At 45.1% G+C, this 20,586-nt stretch overlaps 1 protein-coding gene across 1 annotated transcript in view; it reads left to right on the top strand.

Annotated features, from left to right (window-relative positions):
- LOC137369519 (leucine-rich glioma-inactivated protein 1-like) overlaps positions 1-17,551 on the top strand; it is an 82,638-nt gene extending 65,087 nt beyond the window's left edge. Inside the window, exons 6-8 of the mRNA XM_068030779.1 lie at positions 8,937-9,106; positions 9,200-9,364; positions 16,731-17,551. Coding sequence (XP_067886880.1) covers positions 8,937-9,106; positions 9,200-9,364; positions 16,731-17,551 — 1,156 coding nt within the window. The remainder of the gene's footprint in view (positions 1-8,936; positions 9,107-9,199; positions 9,365-16,730) is intronic.
- The last annotated feature ends 3,035 nt before the right edge of the window (positions 17,552-20,586 follow it).

Raw genomic sequence — 20,586 nt, 5'->3', positions numbered from 1 at the left:
CAATACCCAGTCTAGGATGGCCTGTTCTTTAGTTGGTTCCTCAACATATTGGTCCAGAAAACCATCCCGTATACACTCCAAGAATTCCTCCTCTATGGTATTGTGACTAATTTGATTTGCCCAATCTATATGCAGATTAAAGTCATCTATAATTACAGATGCTCCTTTATCACATGCATCTCTAATTTTCTGTTTAATGTCATTCTCAACATCACCACTACAGTTTGGGGATCTATATACAACCTCCACTAACATTTTTTGCTCCTTAGTGTTTCTCAGCTCTACCCATACAAATTCCACATTGTCAGAGCTAATATCTTTCCTCACTATTGCGTTAATTTCCTCTTTAACCAGCAATGCAACTCCACCGCCTTTTGCTTTTTGTCTGCCCTTGCTAAATACTGAATATCCCTGGATGTTCATTTCCCATCCCTGGTCACCTTGCAGCCATGTCTTCGTAATCCCAACTATATCATACCCGTTTACATCTATTTGCGTGATTAATTATTTCACTTTATTGCAAATGCTCCGCGCGTTAAGGCACAAAGCTTTAAGGCTTGTCTTTTTCACAGTACTTGTCCCCTTCCCACTATTTTTCACTGTGGCCCTGTTTGATTCTGGCCCTTGATTTCTCTGCCTATCACTTTTCTTATCCCCCTTACTGTCTTTTGTTCTTGTCTTTGATCCCCCCTCCTCTGACTCCTTGCAAAGGTTCCCATTCCCCTGCCATTTTAGTTTAAACCCTCCCCAACCACTCGAGCAAATACCCCCCCTAGGACATCAGTCCCACTCCTGCCCAGGTGTTACAGGTCCAGTTTGTACTGGTCCCACCTCCCCCAGAACCGGTCCCAATGCCCCAGGAATCTAAAACCCTCCCCCTCACACCATCTCTTCAGCCACGTATTCATCCGATATATCCTGCTATTTCTACTCTGCCTGACACGTGGCACTGGGAGTAATCCTGAAACCTTTGAGGTCCTACTTTTCAGCTTACTTCCTAGCTTCCTATATTCTGCTTTTAGGACCTCATCCTTTTTTTTACCTATGTCATTTGTACCAATGTGTACCATGACCATTGGCTGTTCACCCTCCCCCTTCAGAATGTCCTGTAACCGCTCTGAGACATCCTTGACCCTGGCACCAGGGAGGCAACATACCATCTCGGAGTCTCTTTTGCGGCCACAGAAACACCTATCTATTCCCCTTACAATTGAATCCCCTATAACTATTGCATTCCCACACTTTTTACTCCTCCCCTGTGCAGCAGAGCCAACCGTGGTGCAATGAATTGGGCTGTTGCTGCTTTCCCCTGAGAGGCCATTCCCCCCAACAGTATCCAAAGCAGTATACCTGTTTTGCAAGGGAATAGCCACAGGAGATTCCTGAACTGCCTGTCTAGTCCTCTTGCTCTGCCTGGTGGTCACCCATTCCCCTCCTGCCTGTGAGGTCTGAGCCTGCGGTGTGACCACCTCTCTATATGTGCTATCCACGATACCCTTCACATCGTGGATGCTCCACAGTGTCCCCAGCTGCCGCTCCAGCTCTTAAACCCGGGCTTCCAGGAGCTGCAGCTGGAGACACTTCCTGCACATATGCCGGTCCCGGGCACTGGAATTGTTCCCGGCTTCCGACATGGAGCACGAGGAGCACGCCATGGCTTTGAGCTCTCCTTTCACGACTTAACCCTTTAAATTAAATAAAATCTTCTGGAAGATCTTAATGTCCAATAATATCAGTTACTCTAGGGCCCTCTTCCCTGGTCCTCATTATGACAGAACTCCCTAAAATAAAAACACTACTTACTATATTTGAAATAAACTTTAAACTTTTCTTACCTTCGATACATACCCAGCTATTTAGAGCTATTCCCTAACAGCAATGACTCACCAACCAATCACCTTGCAGCTCTCCTGTGATGTCACTGTTGGCGTTTGTTTTCAAAACTCTGGCACGCTGCTGCTGCACTTTTAAACTCTGCCGGTCTCACTCAGTCTCACTCCTTCCCGTTGCCACTGCTCTTTTAAACTCTGCCGGTCTCGCTCCTTCCCGCTGCCGCTGCACTTTTAAACTCTGTCGGTCTTGCTCAGTCTCCACTCGAGGGGTTACTTTCCCTTCAGACACAAAACCTTGATAACCCTCAGGAATCCTATGAAATTTTCCTGCACTTGCAGCCGTAAGCTTCCTGGGTCTCACTCTTACTGCAGTTAAAGCCACAGCTTGCTCCGCTGTGCTTTTCATCACGTTCCCGCCTTCACTGTGCGGGTGTGCCCTGATTAACCTACAGGTTTTCTCTTTAGTTTCCAGCAGTCAGCTTTCAGATGTCCTGCTTTAATACAATGGAAGCACACAGGTCTGCGGGTCTTACTCCTGCTCACCGCACCTTCTTTTTTGGCTAGAGGTGGACCTCCTGTGTCTCCTGCTTTTCTTTCTCTCCCAGGACTGCTTGGGCTCCTATCACCTTCCCACCCTTTGTCCTTTTCGGATTTGTGGGGGTGACTGGGAAAGGTTCTCCCCGGGAAACCGACTGATAAATTAAAGCAAACTCATCAGCCAGAACAGCTGATTGCCGGGCTCTCTGAACCCGCTGCTACTCTACATGTGTCTTTATGGAGAATGGGAGAGAGTGTTTAAATTCCTCTAACAGAACTACTTCCCTGAGATTCTCATAGCTGAGCGGTACTTTAAGAGCCCTCAGCCACTGGTCAAAAGCCAGCTTGACGTCTTTCAAACTCCAGATAAATTTAATTAGCTTGCTTCTTGAGGGTTCTAAACTTTTGGCGATAGGCTTCGGGTACTAATTCATATGCCCCGAGGATAGCACTTTTTGTCAGTTCATAATTTGATGAACTCTCATCTGGCAACAGGGAATAAACCTCATGGGCTTTTCCAGTTAGATTACTTTGCAGTAAAAGAGGCCAGGTCTCAGCTGGCCATTTTAGCTGCCTTGCCAGTTTCTCAAAGGACCCTGAGTTTGGTTGTTTTGATGGGGACTGTGGTGACCATCAAAAGGCATGAGTTCCTAGAGACTGGAAGATATTCTGGGAACGGCAGAGCTGCAGTCATGTTAGTATGCCTTGGCACATCATTGATTTCTTTCAGCTGGCCCAGAGTGTGCTTTGAGAGTAAAGATTTCATGGTTTAGGAAACACTGGGCGGCACAGTGGCGCAGTGGTTAGCACCGCAGCCTCACAGCTCCAGCGACCCGGGTTCAATTCTGGGTACTGCCTGTGTGGAGTTTGCAAGTTTTCCCTGTGTCTGCGTGGGTTTCCTCCGGGCGCTCCGGTTTCCTCCTACATGCCAAAGACTTGCAGGTTGATAGGTAAATTGGCCATTATAAATTGCCCCTAGTATAGGTAGGTGGTAGGGAAATATAGGGACAGGTGGGGATGTGGTAGGAATATGGAATTAGTGTAGGATTAGAAATAAATGGGTGGTTGATGGTCGACACAGACTCGGTGGGCCGAAGGGCCTGTTTCAGTGCTGTATCTCTAAACTAAACTAAACTTACCTGCAGAGGCTTTGATTTGGTCCATGCTTGCACTTCATTGGTCAGTACTGTGTGGTCATCTGCTCACTGAGAGACAGGCTGGGCATTTCTTGGAGACTAGGGTTGCCGATAGTTGTTGACTCCCTCAAGTTGGGAAGGTATGAGCAGCCTGCATCAGTTTCAGTACTAATTGTGCCTGGCTCTACTGGGATTTCCTTTTCCGTATCCTCTGTAGCGGAGCAGAGATCAATGGATGGCTGGCTGGATGTAAGCTGTCTGTTTTGGATCCCACTGCATTCTTTCAAGTTGAGTCAGCAGGTTACTTGGTGCACTTAGCACTGAACCTGCTGGATGATTATTATTGACACCTATTGTATTCCCACTAGGTCATACCCAGCGGGATTGCGCAGCCACTATTCTCAGCTCCTGGACCTGACACAGGCAGTATTTTTTTTAAAGCTGCAGGGTAGTCTCTAGTTAATTGTGCAGCCTATGATTTTGAATTTAAATAATAAATTGATAGAGCTCCTTACATATGCTGTTTATCTGGGCTTAATCTCACCAAAAGTCATTTTGGAAAATTTGGACAAGAATTGACAAAGTTGAGTCAGATTCACTCAGGTATTTCTCACATTTCACTGTGACAGCTTTGCTTCAACTGCAAGTGTGACAATATAAATAACTGCATGCTATTTTAGTGTTACACTTCAGTCAATTAATTTCTGTTGAGTAAGCCTTTCTTCATGACCTATGTGCAGTTTAGTCATTTAATTTTTCCGATGATATTTTATTTTGAGAATGTCTTTGTGAGACTTCCTCCCACACTCTAGACTGCTAGGCATTAGCCAAGTAGTTTTAGTGTCTGCGTGAATTTAATCAGAGGCACTAACAACATAGATGTAAGTGCATTTAACTACAGTTGCATCAGTTGTTCTGTAAGTTCTTTTTCCAGGCAACTTTCACTGGCTGGAGGTTGATATTTGTGTGTCTGATTTGCCAGGAACTTTGTGCCAATTATAGTATATAAGGACGTGTAACATTTATTAATATGGTTCCACTTAAATATATGTTTTTTTGTGGGGGGTTGGTGAGGGGACTATATGAGCAGGGGGTTGGTTCACTGTCTTGTCACTTTTGGGACTTGGGTTCAAACCCAGCTCAGAGGAATGAGATAAATGCCTTCTCAGTCTTCAGATCGTAGGTCCACTTAGTGAGATCAGCTCAGTTATTCTTGATACTGGATGGAAATAGAATGCACAATGAGCACAAAGATTCATCAAGTATTTTAATTCGTACACATAAATTTATATGACATTTACCTGTTTTTCCCACTGAATATTTCTTACTAATAGCAATTGTGCCATATTCTCTAACAATGAAAAGAAACACCGTGATGTGAACTGGTTCACTAAAACTTAATTATTACGACTGCTCATTTAAATTCAAAAAAGAAGAAATAGTTCTTTTTTGATGTCTGTTTAATACATTGCCAAAGAAAAAGAATTCATTCCTGAAATGTCTAAAAATGCATCTTTGTATTTAATATTCTCACAGCAGAATCAGGTTTGGCTAACAGAAAACAGCAAAACAGCCCCTGTTTGTTCATTAGATGCAACAAGACATGAAAAAGATACTTTGGAATTGCTTTTTTGACTTTCCAATATTTTTAATAGGTGTAGCAAGTTTAGTAGTCAAAAAGTTTTGAAAAGTACTTTAAGTTTATTGAAAATTTTGGAATGCAAAGATACTGCAGCTCTGAGCGTTTAAGTTTTTTAAAAAATTCATTCATGGGATGTGGGCATCACTGGCCAAGCCAGCATTTATTGCTCATCCCTAATTGCCCTTGAGAAGGTGGTGGTGAGCTGCCTTCTTGAACCGCTGCAGTCCATTTGGGGTAGGTACACCCACAGAGCTGTTAGGAAGGGAGTTCCAGGATTTTGACCCAGCGACAGTGAAGGAACGGCGATATAGTTCCAAGTCAGGATGGTATGTGACTTGGAGGGGAACTTGCAGGTGGTGGCTTTCCCATGTATTTGCTGCCCTTGTCCTTCTAGTTGGTAGAGATCGCGGGTTTGGAAGGTGCTGTCTAAGGAGCCTTGGTGCATTGCTGCAGTGCATCTTGTAGATGGTACACACTGCTGTCAATGTGCGTCGGTGGTGGAAGGAGTGAATGTTTGTGGATGGGGTGCCAATCAAGCGGGCTGCTTTGTTCTGGATGGTGTCGAGCTTCTTGAGTGTTGTTGGAGCTGCACCCATCCAGGCAAGTGGAGAGTATTCCATCACGCTCCTGACTTGTGCCTTGTAGATGGTGGACAGGTTTGGGGAGTCAGGAGATGAGTTACTCGCCTCAGGATTCCTAGCCTCTACCTGCTCTTGTAGCCATGGTATTTATATGGCTACTCCAGTTCAGTTTCTGGTCAATGGTAGCCCCTAGGATGTTGATAGTGGGGGATTCAGCGATGGTAATGCCGTTGAATGTCAAGATTCTCTCTTGTTGGAGATGGTCATTGTCTGGCACTTGCGTGGCGTGAATGTTATTTGCCACTTATCAGCCCAAGCCTGGATATTGTCCAGGTCTTGCTGCATTTCTACACGAACTGCTTCAGTATCTGAGGAGTCACGAATGGTGCTGAACATTATGCAATCATCAGCGAACACCCCCACTTCTGACCTTATGATTGAAGGAAGGTCATTGATGAAGCAGCTGAAGATGGTTGGGCCGAGGACACTACCCTGAGGAACTCCTGCAGTGATGTCCTGGAGCTCAGATTATTGACCTCCAACAGCCACAACTATCTTCCTTTGTGCTAGGTATGACTCCAGCCAGCGGAGGGTTTTCCCCCTGATTCCCATTGACCTCAGTTTTGCTAGGGCTCCTTGATGCCATACTTGGTCAAATGCTGCCTTGATGTCAAGGGCAGTCACTCTCACCTCACCTCTTGAGTTCAGCTCTTTTGTCCATGTTTGGGCCAAGGCTGTAATGAGGTCAGGAGCTGAGTGGCCCTGGCGGAACCCAAACTGAGCGTCACTGAGCAGGTTATTGCTAAGCAAGTGCCGCTTGATGGCACTGTTGATGACACCTTCCATCACTTTACTGATGATTGAGAGTAGGCTGATTGGGCGGTAATTGGCCGGGTTGGATTTGTCCTGCTTTTGTGTACAGGACATACCTGGGCAATTTTCCACATTGCAGGGTAGATGCCAGTGTTGTAGCTGTACCGGAACAGCTTGGCTAGGGGCGCTGCAAGTTCTGGAGCACAGGTCTTCAGTACTATTGCCGGAATATTGTCAGGGCCCACAGCTTTTGCTGTATCCAGTGCCTTCAGTCGTTTCTTGATATCATGCGGAGTGAATCGAATTGGCTGAAGTCTGGCATCTGTGATGCTGGGGACTTCAGGAGGAGGCCGAGATGGATCATCAACTCAGCACTTCTGGCTGAAGATTGTTGCAAATGCCTCAGCCTTATCTTTCGCACTGATGTGCTGGGCTCCCCCATCATTGAGGATGGGGGTATTTGTGGAGCCACCGCCTCCAGTTAGTTGTTTAATTGTCCACCACCATTCACGGCTGGATGTGGCAGGACTGCAGAGCTTAGATCTGATCCATTGGTTATGGGATCACTTAGCTCTGTCTATCGCATGCTGCTTACTCAGTTTGGCACGCAGATAGTCCTGTGTTGTAGCTTCACCAGGTTGACACCTCATTTTGAGGTATGCCTGGTGCTGCTCCTGGCATGCCCTCCTGCACTCTTCATTGAACCAGGCTTGGTCTCCTGGCTTGATGGTAATGGTAGAGTGGGGGATATGCCGGGCCATGAGGTTACAGATTGTGGTTGAGTACAATTCTGCTGCTGCTGATGGTCCACAGCGTCTCACGGATGCCCAGTTTTGCATTGCTGGATCTGTTCGAAATCTCTCCCATTTAGCACGGTGATAGTGCCACACCACACGATGGACGGTATTCTCAATGTGAAGGCGGGACTTCGTCTCCACAAGTGACTGTGTCACTCCTACCAATACTGTCATGGACAGAAGCATCTGTGGCAGGCAGATTGATGAGGACGAGGTCAAGTATGTTTTTCCCCCACCACCTGCCACAGACCCAGTCTAGCAGATATGTCCTTTAGGACTCAGCCAGCTCAGTCAGTAGTGGTGCTACCGAGCCACTCTTAGTGATGGACATTGAAGTCCCCCACCCAGAGTACATACATTTTGTGCCCTTGCCACCCTCAGTGCTTCCTCCAAGTGGTGTTCAACATGGAGGAGTATTGAGTCATCAGCTGAGGGAGGGCGGTAAGTGGTAATCAGTAGGAGGTTACCTTGCCCATGTTTGACCTGATGCCATGAGACTTCATGGGGTCCGGAGTCAATGTTGAAGACACCCAGGGCAACTCCCTCCCTACTGTATACCACTGTGCCACCACCTCTGGTGGGTCTGTCCTGCCGGTGGGACAGGACATACCCGGGGATGGTGATGGCAGTGTTTTAGTTTTAGAGATACAGCACTGAAACAGGCCCTTCAGCCCACCGAGTCTGTGCCGACAATCAACCACCCATTTTATACTAATTCTACACTAGTCCCATATTCCTGCCACATCTCCATCTGTCCCTATATTTTCCCTACCACCTACCTATACTAGGGGCAATTTATAATGGCCAATTTACCTACCAACCTGCAAGTCTTTTGGCTTGTGGGAGGAAACCGGAGCACCCGGAGAAAACCCACGCAGACACAGGGAGAACTTGCAAACTCCACACAGGCAGTACCCAGAATTGAACCCGGGTCACTGGAGCTGTGAGGCTGCAGTGCTAACCACTGCGCCACTGTGTCCCAATGTCTGGGACATTGTCTGTAAGGTATGATTCCGTGAGTATGACTATGTCAGGCTGTTGCTTGACTAGTCTGTGGGACAGCTCTCCCAACTTTGTCACAAGCCCCCAGATGTTAGTAAGGAGGACTTTTCAGGGTTGACAGGGCTGGGTTTGCCGTTGTTGTTTCTGGTGCCTTGGTCGATGCCGTGTGGTCCGTCCGGTTTCATTCCTTTTTATTGACTTCGTAGCGGTTAGGTACAACTGAGTGGCTTGCTAGGCCATTTCAGAGGGCATGTAAGAGTAAACCACATTGCTGTGGGTCTGGAGCCACATGTAGGCCAGACCAGGTAAGGACAGCAGATTTCCTTCCCTAAAGGACATTAGTGAACCAGATGGGTTTTTACAACAATCAGCAATGGTTTCATGGCCATCATTAGACTAGCTTTTAATTCCAGATTTATTAATTAAATTCAAATTCCACCTTCTGCTGTGGTGGGATTCAAACCTATGTCCCCCGAGAAATACCCTGGGTCTCTGGGTTACTAGTCCAGTGATAATACCACTACGCCACCGTCACCGCTTCATCAGCTGTGAGTCTCCGAAGACAATTTCTCAATAGGAATTATGTTTCTTTGCAGAGATCTTAGAGGGAATTCTTTTCATTGTGATTGCAAACTTAAATGGCTCGTGGAATGGTTAAGCAGCACGAATGCAACGGTTGATCAGATTGACTGCGCCAGTCCGGTGGAGTATCAGGACGATAAAATTAATAATCTCTCATTGAAGGAATTCGACTGCATAACTACAGGTGATTGCAGCAAACCTCTTTATCAAGATTAAAATGGAGAAATCTAATCAACACATTCATTAACCCCATTTCCTTTCTTTTTTAATCTTTCAGAATTTGTCATTGATCAGTCTTTACAGTTTCAGTCCCTTTCAATTGAAGCCTTCACTTTCATGAATGATGCCAATGTTGTCATCGCTCAGCCTGTCGTGGGGAAGTGCAGCTTTTTTGAATGGGATCACGTGGAGATGGTTTTCAGAAACTATGACAACATTATTGGTATGGACAGTCAGCTCCCTGATACAATTTTTAAAATCTATTTTTTTATTTAGAGATACAGCACTGAAACAGGCCCTTTGGCCCACCGAGTCTGTGCCGACCAACAACCACCCATTTATACTAACCCGACAGTAACCCCATATTCCCTATCACCCCCCTACACTAGGGGCAATTTACAACGGCCAATTTACCTATCACCTGCAAGTCTTTGGATGTGGGAGGAAACCGGAGCACCCGACGAAAACCCACGCAGACACAGGGAGAACTTGCAAACTCCACACAGGCAGTACCCAGAATCGAACCCGGGTCGCTGGAGCTGTGAGGCTGCGGTGCTAACCACAATGATCAGTGTTGAAATTGAAATGACCTGTCCGACCTGCCTCGACTCTATTCCCACTAAACTGCTGACCACCCAACTTCCCTTGCTGGTTCCCATGTTAATTAACATTGTTAATGGTTCTCTGTCTTCAGGTATTGTCCATCTCTCCTTCAAATCTGCCATCATTGCCCCTCTCCTCATAAAAACAACCCTTGACCCCATCATCCTTCAACATGTTATTGCCTCCCAAATCCGTGCCCATCTTTCCAGGAACTCCATGTTTGAATCCTGCTAATCAGGTTTCCGCCACTGCCCGGCTCTTATCAAAGTCACAGATGACATCCTGTGCAACTGTGACAAAGTTAAACTATATTCCTCATCCTTCTTGACCTGTCCACAGCCTTTGATATAGTTGACCACACCATTCTCCTTTAATGCCACTCCAGTGTTGTCCAGCTGGGTGGGACTGCACTCAACTGGTTCCATTCTTATCTATCTAATCATAGCCATAGAATTACCTGCAATGGTTTCTCTTCCCACTCCCACACTGTTACCTCTGGTGTCCCACAAAGATCCATCCTTTGTCCCCTCCTATTTCTCATCTACATGCTGCCCTTCAGCGACATCATCTGAAAACACAGCGTCAATTTTCGCATGTATGCTGATGTCACCCAGCTCTATCTCACCGCCATCTCTCTTGACATCTCCACTGTTGCCATTGTCTTCAATCCCTGCTACAAACTGCATTCCCTAGCAACTCACTCCATCCCTCTCCCTGACAATAGTCTGAGGCTGAACCAGACTGTTCACAATCTTGGTGTCACATTTGACTCCGGGATGAGCATCCGATTGCATATCCGTGCCATCACAATGACTGCTATTTCCATCTCTATAATGTCGTCTGACTCCGCCCCTGCCTCAGCTCATCTGCTGCTGAAATCCCCATGTTATTTCTAAGCTTGACTATCCCAAAGCACTCCTGTCTGGCCCTCCACATTCTACCCTCTGTAAACTTGAGGTCATCCACAACATGAGAAATAGTGGACCATTTTGCCCTTGGAGCTTGCTCCGTCATTCAATAAGATCATGGCTGTTCTTCGTTAACTGTACCTTCCTGCCCTATCCCCATATCCCTTGATTCCCAAAAATCTATCGACCTCTATCTTGAATATGCTCTGACTCAGCATCCACAGCTGTATGGGATAGAGAATTGCAAAGATTCACAACCCTCTTGAGTTAAGAAATTTCTCCTCATCTCAGTCCCAAATGGTCGAACCCTGATTCTGAGACTGTGACCCTGTGTTCTAGATTCCCCAGCCAGGGGAAACATTTTCTCAGCATCTACCCTGTTAAGTCCCTTAAGAATTTTATATGTTTCAATTAGATCACCTCTCATTCATCTAAATTCCAGGAATATAGGCCTACTCAATCTCTCCTCATTGGATAATCCCCTCCTCCTCGGAACCAGTCCAGTGAAACCTCGTTGCACTCCTCTAGGGCAAGTATGTCCTTCTTTAAGTTGTCATGGTTGTCAGTCCCTCAAAATGAGAATGACGTCTGCCAGAGTTCATGATTTGTGTGTCCTCAGGTGATGCCACAGGTCTTTGCGCAAAGAGGACGTGTTCCCTGAGGGAGGGGGTTTTTCAAGCCAGAGTCCTGCGCTCTCTCCTTCCGCTTCGGATGCTTCTCTGCAGCAGAGTTTATGCGGTCTGTTTTTGAACATCGCCACATCGCCCGATTAGCGGCAAGTTCCTCCCATGCACCAATGTCAAATTGTCCCCTTTTCAGTGAGGCCTTCAGAGAGTCCCTAAAATGTTTTCTCTGTCCTCCTTGAGTGCCATCCTTAAGTTGTGAAAAGAGAATCTGCTTCGGAAGCTGATTATTTGGCATGTGGATGCAATGTCCTGATCAGCAGAGCTGATTTTGCATTATCATAGTTGCGATGCTGGAGGAATTGGCTTCGGTGAGGATGCTGGAGTTTGTTTGTTTGTCTTCCCAAGTGACTTTGAATATCCTGCAGAGACACTGCTGGTGGAAATCCTCCAATGAGTGGAGCTGTCTTTGGTAGGTGACCCAAATCTCACTGCCACAACAACAGTGTTGTAGACTAAAGCCTTTGTCCTCTTATGGGGATCTCTGTTGTCGAAGACAAGGTTATGCAAATTTTGCAAGGCTGTGCTGGCACAGCTGATTCTGTGCTGCATCTCCACTTCAATGATGATCTTTTGAGAAAGTACTTTGACAAATGATCAACGACTTCTAAAGTCTCCCCAACAAAAACAATAGCTTGAGATACAGGCTTTTGTCCAGGGGAGGGCCGGTGAAGGATTTTGGTCTTGCTGATGTTGAGTGAGCAATCAACCCTTTTGTACGCGGAGTTGAAGAGTTTGAGGGTGGTCTGAACATCACTTGCAGTGGGGGCCACAATTGCACAGATGCGGCATATTGTAAGTCGTGGATGTGCTGGAGAGTCACTTTAGTCTCAGCTTGTTCAGGTTGAAAAGCTGCCCATTGAGTCGAAACTCAAACATGACCCCAAGTGGAAGTTGGTGATGAATGAGTTCCATGACCAGACTGAAGTAAATAGTGAGAGAGTAGGCGCAATCACTCAGCCTGTTTGGATACGAAAGGGCTTGGTCTCCAATCCATTGCAAAGGACGGTTGCTCTCATGCGAGCGTCGCAGGATAGTAACATTTTTTGCTGGACATCCAAGTCTCTGGAGGATTTTCCAAAGAGCTTTGTGGTTGATGGAATCAAAGGCCTTTGACAGATCAATAAAAGGCCATGTAGAGCTCTTTGCATTGTTCGAGGCCCTTTTCTTGGAATTGTCGAGTGACAAAGATCATAGACGTGGTTCCTCTGGATGGCCAGAAACCACATTGTGTCTCTGGAAGTCTGTCTTTGCTGACAAACAGAATCACAGAATTGTTATATCATGTCCGCACCGAATATCTGAAAGAGCAACTCCCTCAGTTCCATTCCCCTGCCTTCTCTCCGTAATTCTGTACATTCTTCCTTTTCATATAACTGTCTAATTCCCTTTTGAATGCTTCAATTGAACCTGCCTCCACCATGTTCTCAGGCAGCACATTCCAGACCTTAACCACTCTCTGTGTGAAAATGTTATTACTCATCTCACTTTTGCTTCTCTTACCAAATACTTTAAATCTGTGCCCTCTCATTCTCGATCCTTTCACAAGTGGGAACAATTTCTCTCTACCTACTCTGTCCAGACCCCTCATGATTTTGAATACCTCTAGGAGGAGGTGGTTCAGGAGGATTCATATGAGAATCTTCCTCACTGTGGACAGAAGGGATATGCCTCTATAGTTCCCACAAATAGATGTTTCTTTATTCGTTCGTGGACGTGGACATCGCTGGCTAGGCCAGCATTTATTGTCCATCCCTAATTGCCCTTGAGAAGGTGGTGGTGAGCCGGCTTCTTGAACCACTCCAGTCCATGTGGTGTAGGTACACCCACAGTGCTGTTAGGAAGGGAGTTCCAGGATTTTGACCCAGCGACAGTGAAGGAACAGCAATATAGTTCTAAGTCAGGATGGTGTTGTGGCTTGGAGGAGAAATTGCAAATGGTGGTGTTCCCATGCATCTGCCGGCCTTGTCCTTCTAGGTGGTAGAGGTGACTGAGATGAATGATCACTCTTCTTGAAAAGTGAGACAGTGATGGCATTGTGAAAGTTGGGAGGTAGTACTTCTTTTTCCAAGATTTTTGTAAAAAGGTCTGAGAGTTTGAGCAAGAATTCATCACCACCTGCTTTATAGATCGCTGCAGGAATTTTGTCCGGACCACACGCCTGGTTGTTCTTCATCTGTTGGATAGTCTTTTGTATCTCAGCAAGTGTTGGCAGCATACCCAAACATGATCACTCAGGCTGTTGAGGGATTGTTTTGATGGTTTTGTCTGATACTGTTGACTCCTTCCAACGCTCTCGGAGAGCTGCATTATCTTTGAGAAGAGTAAGGCCGTCTTCAGCTTGCGGGGGGGTGGGGGGGGGGGGGGCGGTGGTGATGGACCATTTGTTTTTGATCCACAAATAGTCTTTGTGGCTTGGAAAAAGCTTTGCATGTCATACAGGTCTGCATAATGTTGGATTTCATTGGCCTTCTCTAACCACTACTTATTCTGGATGACACGTATCATCTGAGCTTCAGATTTGTTTCTGCTGTGATGTAGGGTGATTTTGAAACATAATGAAAACTTGATCGAGAATTTTGCATATTTCTTTATCATTCTCATTGAACCAGCTTTGGTGCCTGTGAGATTCAAACCCAATGGTCTGGGTGCATGTCTCTTGGATCGCCTTCCACACTGGCATCATTGAAACCTGTGAGAGAAAGACAGGAAGAAAGTTGAAACTGGAATTGTCCTCTTGTTTTTATATCCTGGAGAATATGGATGTTAAATCTTCTCCTGGATTTCTTTGAGGATCTTCAACGTTTGGGTGCCAGGCGTATGTTCATGGTGGAGCATACAAGTCTGTGGTCTGTCCAGCAGTTGTTTGCACCTTGCATGGCTCGGGTGATGTGCACATCCTTCTTATCCCGGGCTTGGACAATGACGTAGTCCAGGAGGTTCCAATGCTTGGATCTGAGATGTTTCCACATTGTCTTACATTATCTTTCTGACCAAAGAGTGTGTTTGTGATGGTGAGCCCATGTTCAGTGCACTTGGTGAGGAGGAGAAGACCTTTGGCATTTGAATTCACCACTCCTCTTTTCCAGATGGTGTAGTTGCACCCAACTCTAGTATTAAAATCTCCCAGTAGAATCATTTGTCTTGTTTTGGGACAGCTACCAATACAGAATCCAGATCTGCATAAAAGAGCTCTTTGGTTTCATCAGTAGAATTGAGTATGGGAGCATAAGCACTGATGATTGTGGCCCCTTAGTTGGCACTAAATTGAAGGCATAGGGTTATGAGCCATTTTTTAATGCCAGTTGGAAGTTTTGTAGGTATATTTGTGATTCTGCGATAAGGAGACCAAATATGCACACAAGACTCCAGGTGTGGCCTCACCAATGCCCTGTATAATTTTAGTACGATTTCTTTACTGTTGTACTCCAATCCCTTTGTAACAAAAGCAAGCATACCATTTGCCCTTCCAAATGTTTGCTGTACTTGCATATTAACTTTCTGTGATTCATGTACAAAGCCAAGATTAAACTCTGCTGCCCGCGTCCTTACTCGCACCAAATCCCGTTCACCCATGACCCCTGTGTTCACTGACCTACATTGGCTCCTGGTTAAGCAATGCCTTGATTTTAAAATTCTCATCTTTGTTTTCAAATCCTTTTATGATCTCGTCCCTCCTAATCTCTGTAATCTTCTCCAGCCCCATATGCCCTCTGAGATACCTGCACTCCTCTAATTCTGGCCTCTTGAGCATCCTCAATTTTAATTATTCCAGCTTCAGCTGCCTGAGTCCTAAGCTCTGGAATTCCCTTCTTAAATCTCTCTGCCTCTCTTTCCTCCTTTAAGACTTAGACCTTGGTATACAGAGCACAATTTCAAAATTCGCAGATGATGCAAAATTTGGAAGCATTGTGAAATGTGAGGAGGATAGTATAGAACTTCAAAAGGATATAGACAAGCTAGTGGAGGGGACAAGTGGCAGATGAGGTTCAATGCGGAGAAATGTGAAATGATTCATTTTGGTAGGAAGAACATGGATAGACAATATAAATTAAAGGGTACAATTCTAAAGGGGGCACAGGAACAGAGGGACCTGGGTGTGTATGTGCATACGTTATTGAAGGTGGTAGGACAGGTTGAGAGAGCAGTCAATAAAGCAGAAAGTATCCAAGGCTTTACTAATAGGGGCTTAGAGTACAAAAGCGAGGAGGTTATGTTGAACTTGTATAAGACACTAGTTCGGCCTCAGCTGGAGAATTGCGTCCAGTTCTGGGCACTGCATTTAAGGAAAGATGTGAAGGCATTGGTGAGAGTGCAGAACAGATTCACAAGAATGGTTCCAGGGTCGAGGGACTTCATTTACGAAGATAGTTTAGAGAAACTGGGACTGTTTTCCTTGGAAAAGGTTGAGAGGTGATTTGATAGAGGTATTCAAAATCATGAGGGGTTTGCATAGAGTAGATAGGGAGGAACTGTTCCTACCCATGGAAGGATCAAGAATGAGAGGGCACAGCTTTAAGTTAATTGGCAAAAGAAGCAATGGTGACATGAGGAAAAACTTTTTCACGCCATGAGTGGTTAGGATCTGGAATGCACTGCCAGAGAGTGTGGTGGAGGCAGGTTCAATCAAGGTATTCAAAAGGGAATTAGATAGTTACCTGAAAAGGATGAATGTACAGGGTTATGGGGAGAAGGCGGGAGAATGGCGCTAAGTGAATTGCTCATTCGGAGAGCAGGTGCAGACACAGTGGGTCGAATGGCCTCCTTCTGTGCTGTAACAATTCTGTGATTCTGTGACGACGCCCCTTAAAACCTACCTCTTTTACCCAGCTTCTGGTTATCTGTCCTAATATCTGCTTATGTGGCTCAAATTTGCATTATAGCGCTCCTGTGAAGTACCTTGTGATGTTTTATTATGTTAAAGGCAGTTTACTTGGTACCTGGTAACAAGTTGTTGTTGTTGCAACAGGTCCAGTTTTAGGCCTGACAGTCTGAGACCTCTGCACTCCTCCAAGTCTGGCCTCTTGCCCATCACTGATCGCTCCACTGTTAGAGGCTGTGCCCTAAATTCTGAAATTTCCTCTATAAACCTCTCTGCTTCTCTACCTGTCAGCTCTCCTTTAAGATACTCTTTGACCAAAATTTTGGTCACCCGTCTAATATCTCTTAATGTGATTTGGTGCCAAACTTTGTCTTTAACGCTCTTGGGAAATTTTACTGCATTAAAACACCTTATATGCACGCAATTTGTTGTTAATATAATTATTAAATTGTTTGCCCCCTATTCCAGTGCCCTTATTCCAACTTTGGAGCAGTAAAGGCTCTAATCATGATAACGGCGTTAGATTCTGTTTTCTCTGAACTTCCATAACTAACATTCTTTCTCTTGGTGTAGGCAGCTCGACTGTGTTCTGCAAACCACTGATCATTGATGCTCAGCTGTTTGTCATTGTGGCCCAGCTGTTTGGTGGCTCCCATATCTACAAAAGGGATAGTTTTTCCAACAAGTTCATAAAGATGCAAGACGTAGACAACTTTAAAATCAGAAAACCCAATGACATTGAGACATTTGAAATAGAAGGAGAATGGTACTTTGTTATTGCAGACACATCAAAGGCTGGGTCAACTACTGTATACAAATGGAATGGAAATGGATTCTACTCCCATCAGAGTCTGCATTCTTGGTTCAGAGACACAGACGTGGAGTACCTTGAAATATCTAATAAGCCACACTTAATCTTGTCAAGTAGCTCCCAACGTCCTGTCATCTTCCAGTGGAGTAAAAGCCAGAAGGAGTTTGTGTGGCGCACCGATATCCCAGACATGGAGGATGTGTACGCAGTGAAACATTTTGTTGTCAATGATGATCTCTACATTTGCCTGACCAGGTTCATAGGTGACTCCAAAATGATGAAATGGGAGAACTCCAGGTTTGTGGTGAAACAGACCTTTCCATCCCGTGGTGCCATGGTGTTTCAACCTCTCCGAGTAAACAACTGGCAGTATGCCATTCTCGGGAGCGACTACTCCTTCACCCAGATCTACCGCTGGGAAAGCAACAAAGAGAAATTTGTAAAATTCCAAGAACTAAACATCCAGGCTCCAAGATCGTTTACATTTGTGTTGACAGACAATCGTGAGTTCATGTTCAGCTCAAGTTTCAAAGGAAATACACAAATATACAAACATATCACCATTGATTTGAGCACAATATGAGAAAATGTTCAAGTGTATTTAAGGATTAGTAAAATGGCATCTTAAAAGTAGCTTTGGGTAATAATATTTACATGGACGCGATAATGAAACATATGCATGATTTATCATTGTTCTGCGATGAAAGCCGTCAGGTTCCAGTTTACTGGGAGAAATATTTCTATTCCTGGTGTTCATTTTCCCCATTTTCGATCGTGTTACACATCGTGGGTTCTGAACTCTCACCATGACACGGTGAGCAATTCTGACGCAAGCTGTAAATATTTGTGTAATCATATCTTGTTACTACAGCAAATATTGAGATGTACATTTCCATTTATTTATTCTACTGAATGACCAATCTTCCAAATAAAATATTTACATTTTTGTGCGGTTTTTAACAAAAATTATTTCACACAATTAACTCCTAAAGGAAAATTTCCTCTTTGCTAATGTGAGAACTATTTAGTGGAAGATTTTGACTGTTCTTGTTTATTTTCCAATAAATATGCTTGTTTCACAAGAAATACGTTTATGATTTGCTATAATTAGCAAACAAAAGTCTATAATGAGCATATTTGCGATTTCTCTACAGAGTCATCTCCCTCTTTAATTTGTCGTAAATTTGAGATTCATTTGTTTAGAATTTTGTTGCATCTATTTTGGTTGTTCTATGCAGAATTAAATAATCACAATTAATACTTAAAAATACCATGCTCTTAACTGTCCAGCTGTAGCCATGCGTATCTCCTGCAATGGCTTCTCTTCCTGTCCCTGGATCTTTACCTTTGGAGTTACCCAAGGGAGACCAAAGCCATTGTTTCTAGTCTCTGCCACAGACTCCTGTTTTGTTGCCACCAATTCCATTCTTCTCCCCGGCCACTGTCTCATGATGAACCAGATTGGTTGCAACCTGTGTGGCTCCAAGCTCAGCTACCGACCCCATGTGCTCTCCATCATCTGCAGAAATCGCCCTTCTCTGCCACTGCCTCAGCCCATCTACTGCTGGAACCCTCATCCACTCTTTTCTTATTTCTAGACTTGACTGTTCCAATGCTCTCCTGGTCAGTTGCCTACCTTTCACTTGCCATGGACCTGAGCACTTCCAAAACTCTATTGCCCATATTCTAAACTGCTCCATGGACTGCTCACCCATCACCCCTGTGCTCACTGACCTACATTCGCTCCTGGTCCACCAACAACTCAAATCTAAAATTCTCATCCTTGTATTGAAATCCTTCTGTGGCCTTGAACTCCCTAGCTCTGTAACCTCCTTCAATCTCTACAATCCTCTGAGAACTCTGCTTTACTCCAACTCTGACCTGTAACACACGGGCACATCTACCCATCAGCAGCATTGAAGCATATTGGTCTTGCTACTTTGTCCACAGCCATTATCTGCATCCCCTATGTCCCCTTTCTCTTTGTGTCGTGGCCTCACTAGGTGATACAGCTGGCATCAGGGATGAAGAGAAGACTGATCATCACAAGCACCTACAAAAGACTCTTCAACTCCCAGAAACACGCATTGAAACTTTCATTTTGGGAAATCAGTCAGAGAATCCGAGAGAGCAGCTGATGAGCCACCAGCTCTAATTGGAGTAAGACGTGTGCTACGACTGAGGTGTGAAGAGTTCCACTTCTCCACAGCTCACAACATACATTTAAATGCTTACCCAGTTACCAATGCGGTCAATGATATGCTCTACTCTTTATCCCAGAATAAAATACACCAACCAGGTTTCTTTAATAAACAACAAAATTATCAGTTTATTATAAAACAAGACTTATCCAGTAACGAAGCAAAACATTAACACTCAAATTGAAATATGAAAGTTCCCTTTTAAAATACCCCCCGCACACACTGTAACAAATAAAGAATTCTATGTAAAGAGCTCTGTTACAAAAAAGGACAAATAAAGAATACTTTGGCCAAATACTTGCTAATTCTTAAAGAAAAAAGAGAAGATATGGAAGGATGTCGGTTGTCCCTTTTGGTCTGGCGTCCTTGTATACAGAGATGGATCACTGGGATCTTTTCTGGAACAGTTCGTTCTGGAGATGTTGAGAATTAATCTGGTAGGCTTTCCAAGAGAAATGTGGCACCCAGGGTTTCCGTTATCACACTGAATACACAGGGTTTCTCAGCGACAGGAGGAAAGAGGAACTGACACACTGGACCTCTCAGGGTCTCTTAGAGAAGTGCAGGAAAGATGAGCTGGGGGGGTTTATTCCTTGGCAGCTTGATCTTCAACTGCTTTTCAAACACTGTTACACCGCAACTGAACCAAAACAATATCTCAGAGGCGAAACCACAAACAGCCAGTCTCACAAGCCTTGCGGAGTCTCACAAGGCTCTGCATGGTTGTTTCAAAGGCGGATGAGGAAACAGGTGGCTGTGTGCCCATGTGCACTGCTCTGATGGGTGTAGGAGCAGGTGGCTGTGTGCCCACGTGCACTGCTCTGATGGGTGTGGGAGCAGGTGGCTGTGTGCCCATGTGCACTGCTCTGATGGGTGTAGGAGCAGGTAACAGTGTGCCCACGTGCACTGCTCTGATGGGTGTGGGAGCAGGTAACTGTGTAACTGAGCAGCAAGGAGAGGGTACCGCAGGTAGGGGAAGTGGAGCTTTGAACAGGCAGGCATATGTATGGTCCATCAGATCATTAGGCCAGGGGGTGAGACGCTCAGGATCTAGGGTTTGTGACACGTGACTACCTCCATCCGAAGGTGCTTCCGGGCAATTGTTGGGCATAGTAAATGGCTTCATCTCATCAGCCAGTCCTTGCTGCCAGCGGAGAGTCTGTTGCCGCAACCAGTCCAGTCTCCTCATGGGAAACAGGAGATGAGATAAGAAATACAGAATGCACTCCATTAAAACGTTACAAAAACGAAAGTGACCGTTAAGACGGTAGGTTGCAGCACATGTACTGCCTGCACACAGCAACTCACAACAGGGCCTGGAGAACATGCAGTGCCCCAGACAATGGAAATGTTTTCAGAGCAGCTTACAACAGGGACTGGAGAACATGCGGTGTCCCAGACAATGGAAATGTTTTCA

The sequence above is a fragment of the Heterodontus francisci genome, chromosome 5, assembly GCF_036365525.1.
Source record: "Heterodontus francisci isolate sHetFra1 chromosome 5, sHetFra1.hap1, whole genome shotgun sequence".
Taxonomy (NCBI): domain Eukaryota; kingdom Metazoa; phylum Chordata; class Chondrichthyes; order Heterodontiformes; family Heterodontidae; genus Heterodontus; species Heterodontus francisci.
The sequence above is the reverse complement of the archived record's forward strand: the minus strand, read 5'-3'. Positions and strand labels throughout refer to the sequence as shown.